This window comes from Macrotis lagotis, chromosome 3, assembly GCF_037893015.1.
Source record: "Macrotis lagotis isolate mMagLag1 chromosome 3, bilby.v1.9.chrom.fasta, whole genome shotgun sequence".
In the NCBI taxonomy this organism is placed as follows: domain Eukaryota; kingdom Metazoa; phylum Chordata; class Mammalia; order Peramelemorphia; family Peramelidae; genus Macrotis; species Macrotis lagotis.
The window spans coordinates 296,251,822-296,255,585 of record NC_133660.1 but is presented as its reverse complement, the minus strand read 5'-3'; the positions used below and the strand labels follow the sequence as shown (position 1 = coordinate 296,255,585).

General features: G+C 34.1%; 1 protein-coding gene across 1 annotated transcript; it reads right to left on the bottom strand.

Moving 5' to 3' along the window:
• Positions 1 to 2,590: 2,590 nt before the first annotated feature.
• Positions 2,591 to 3,550, bottom strand: LOC141519545 (olfactory receptor 5T9-like). Its single transcript, XM_074231762.1, has one exon. The coding sequence runs from the start codon at positions 3,539 to 3,541 to the stop codon at positions 2,591 to 2,593; it is 951 nt and encodes a 316-aa protein (XP_074087863.1). The 5' UTR covers positions 3,542 to 3,550.
• Between the last annotated feature and the right edge of the window lie 214 nt (positions 3,551 to 3,764).

Below are 3,764 nucleotides of genomic sequence, written 5' to 3'. Positions count from 1 at the left end.
AAAAAGGTAAGTAACTTGGAACTTGGTGAGAGGAGAGCTTTAAAGGAGTGTAAAAACTTGGTTAAGCTATGAACCTTAATTCTCTTTAAAAGAAAAAAAAATTCTATGCAACTGAACCATCCCCTTGTAATTCAGAATGTGAATAGAATGAATATTGATTACAATGTCTACCAGGCTGATGAGACCTTTCTGTGTAGAACAAAAGCATCAATTTAGAGCTGAACTTCTCCGTGTAGTTAAACTTTACTTTTTCCTATATTTAAGCTCCTTTCCCATCAAATGAAGTAGGCTTCTACTAAAGATGGAACATCCAAATTTCAATAGGAATTCACCAAAGCTCTATGCAAGCATTAAAAACAAAGCAAACAAAAAAAGAATCAGAATTTGAAAGGACTTCCTACTTGAATTATTTCATCCCATTTCTATATAAAGATATGATACAACAAATAAGAATCTCCCATGTCTTTTGATTGGTGCTAAAACTATATTGGTTAATTGTTTCCATTTGTGTTAGTTGGACATTACAAGTGACTCTATGGAAGTCACATTTGGAAAGTGTCTAAAGATGCTGATATTCAGATAATTTTCAAGAAAGAGATAGAGGAGGACTCAGAGAAGGAGGAAAATAGAGAAGATGGAGAAAAAACAAAAAAGAAGAAAAACGAATTTATATTGAAATTCATTGTTTATAACTTACTTTACTCATTTTAATTTAGGTAAGTTTCATAACCACCCAATGAGTCCAATGATATATTATCCTCATTTTAGAGATGTGAAAACTGCAGATTAATGACTTTCCCATAGATGGTAAACATCTGAGAAAGTTTAAGTGCAGTTATTCCTGACTCGAAGTACAACACATATCAAAGTATAATATTAAGTTGTTTACAAGAAAAATTTACCTTGGGATTTGCTGAGATGATATGGACATATATGAATATATATTTAAATATGCTTATGTATGCATGTTTATGTGTATACACTTATATAAAAAGTATAGCTAATATAGAGATAGATTCTTATGATATTATAAACATATTTATAGAGTAGATAAATATGATATATTATATATACATATTCACAGATGCATTTGTATATTTTTTACATCAAACAAACTTTATAGTAAATAAACTATACTTTTTGATTACTAATTTATCAACGTTTAAGATCCTTAAGGACAACTTCGTTTTCACCAGTACATGGCACAGAAGAAGCAATAAACAATAATCTGAAATCTGCTAGAAGTTGAGATTGCAAATAGAAAAAAGAAAAATGTGTAAATAAAAGAAAAAGCCTTTTTTTCTCTAACAAATCATGTTGAGGGAAGCAACTTCTTGACTTGTAAGTCTATGCATCAATATTTTAGGGGTGAACTAGCTGTATGCTGGAAACTTTCAAGGGAAGAACCACATTCAATGAAGCTAGCAATTCTCAGAAGCTATGTCGAAGATGGGGTGCATTTCAAATATGACAACTAACATAAAGAAATTGAATTAGAAAATTAAAGGCTCAATTCAGGAAACCAGAAATAGGCAGGTGGGGGTAACAGGGTTTCATGAAGGGGGGGGTACTGTTCATACCCTCATATGCTATTTTCTTTTTTAAATTCATATTATGTATAAAGACACATCAAAAGATAATATTCTGATATCTAATACTGTAAGGAAAAGTGGAAAATAAAAATAAACTAAGTCTGAAAAGGTAGAGTTGAGTGAATTTGGAAATATATTTGAAAAAAGGTTTTAGATTATAGGGAAATCAAGAAAGATTTTTGAGTTAGGGAAAAGCATTAAAACACTTCTTTTTTGTTTATTTGTTTTTTGGCTTTTTGCAAGGCAATGGGTTTGAATGACTTTCCCAAGGTCACTTAGCTAGATAATAATTAAGTGTCTAAAGTTGGATTTGAACTCAGGCCATCCTGACTCCAGGGCTGATTCTCTATCCACTGCACTACTTAGATATCCCACAAAACATGTTTTTTTAAAGAGTATTTTGAAATTTAATAAAAAATGCATTGGAGAGAGACTCAATTAAGATTGAAGTTCAATTAAAAGGATATCTTAATATTTAGGGTAATAAGTAAATGAGGACATGAGCTAAAATAGTACTCATGAGCTAAAACAAGACTCAAGGAATGATGTGACATAGATAATCATGACGACAATTAACTTTTATGTAGGTTTTTCAGTTTACAAAGTATACTACAAATGTTAAATATTAATGACAATATTTTGAGACAGAAGTTATAATTATTCACTTTTCACAGATAAAAAACTGTGAGAGAGGAGCAACTAGGTGGCATAGTGGATAGAGTACCAGCCCTGAAGTCAGGAGAACCTGAGTTCAAATCTGGTCTCAGACACTTAATAATTACCTAGCTGTGTGGCATTGGGCAAGCCACTTAACCCATTGCCTAGCAAAAAATAAAAATAAAAATAAAATCTGTGAGAGAAAGGAAAGTAATTGAACAAGAAATTTGAGGGTAAAGCTGAACTTTGGTTTTTCTAACTCCAAGTAGAACATTCTATTGACAATGCTTGGATGATGTTTTACTTACATTTTCCCTATTACTCCTTCATAGTCTTTACTTCTAACAAGGAAAAGATATATTATGGGCAAACCAGGTCTTCTCCAAAACTTTTTTGATTGCCTCCTTCACATCTTTGTTCCTCAAACTATAGATGATGGGATTCAACATAGGAATCACAATAGTATAAAATACAGACACTACCATGTCATGGCTCAGAGAGTAGCTGGAAGAAGGTCTCAGGTACATGAAGAGGATGGTGCCATGGTAGATGGCGACCCCTGTCATGTGGGAACCACAGGTAGAGAAGACTTTCTTTCTCCCTTCAGATGAGCGAATCCTTAGAATGGCAGCCAAGATGAAACCATAGGAAAATAGGACAATCAGAATGGTGAGAATCTCAATTGAACTCACAAAGATGAAAAGCAGCAATTCATTGACATGAGTATCAGAACAGGAGATGGCCAAGAGAGGAGGGATATCACAGAAGATGTGTCTGATTACATTGGATGCACAAAAGGATAAACTAAATGTGGCCACAGTATGTAAAATGGCATGTGATACCCCGCCAATATATGATCCAGTGATGAGAGGCACATAGACTTTTGGAGACATGATGGCTGTGTAGAGCAGGGGGTTACAGATTGCAACGTAGCGGTCATAAGCCATAGCAGCCAAGAGGAAGCATTCAGTGGTCCCAAAAGTAACTAAGAGAAGCATCTGGACAACACATCCAGGAAAGGAAATTGTCTTATTCTTTACAAGAAAATTGACCAGCATTTTAGGTGTGATTACTGAGGAATAACAGGCATCCAAGAAGGATAAGACACTCAGGAAATGGTACATGGGGGTGTGGAGTCGGGAATCCACCACAACCAACACAACTAAGCCCAGATTTCCCACTAGGGTGAAGAGATAGATTGCAAGGAACAGCAAGAAGAGGATGACCTTTAGCTCTAGTCGGTCCGTGAAGCCAATAAGAACAAATACGGTGACCTCAGTATCATTAGGCATGTTTTCTTTTGTAGTTATTCAACTCTGGGAATAATAAGAGAGTTGCAACTATAAGTGAAACCTCCAACATTCTGTTAGATTCTAGAAATTCTGTACTTCACTGAATGAGTTATGGTATCATTGAAATGGTTCCTTTGAAGCCCCTTCCTTACATTAGAAAGTAAACTTACTGAATGCTCTATGAATATTTAGGGAAATATTATTTTTAAATAAAAAGATGAGC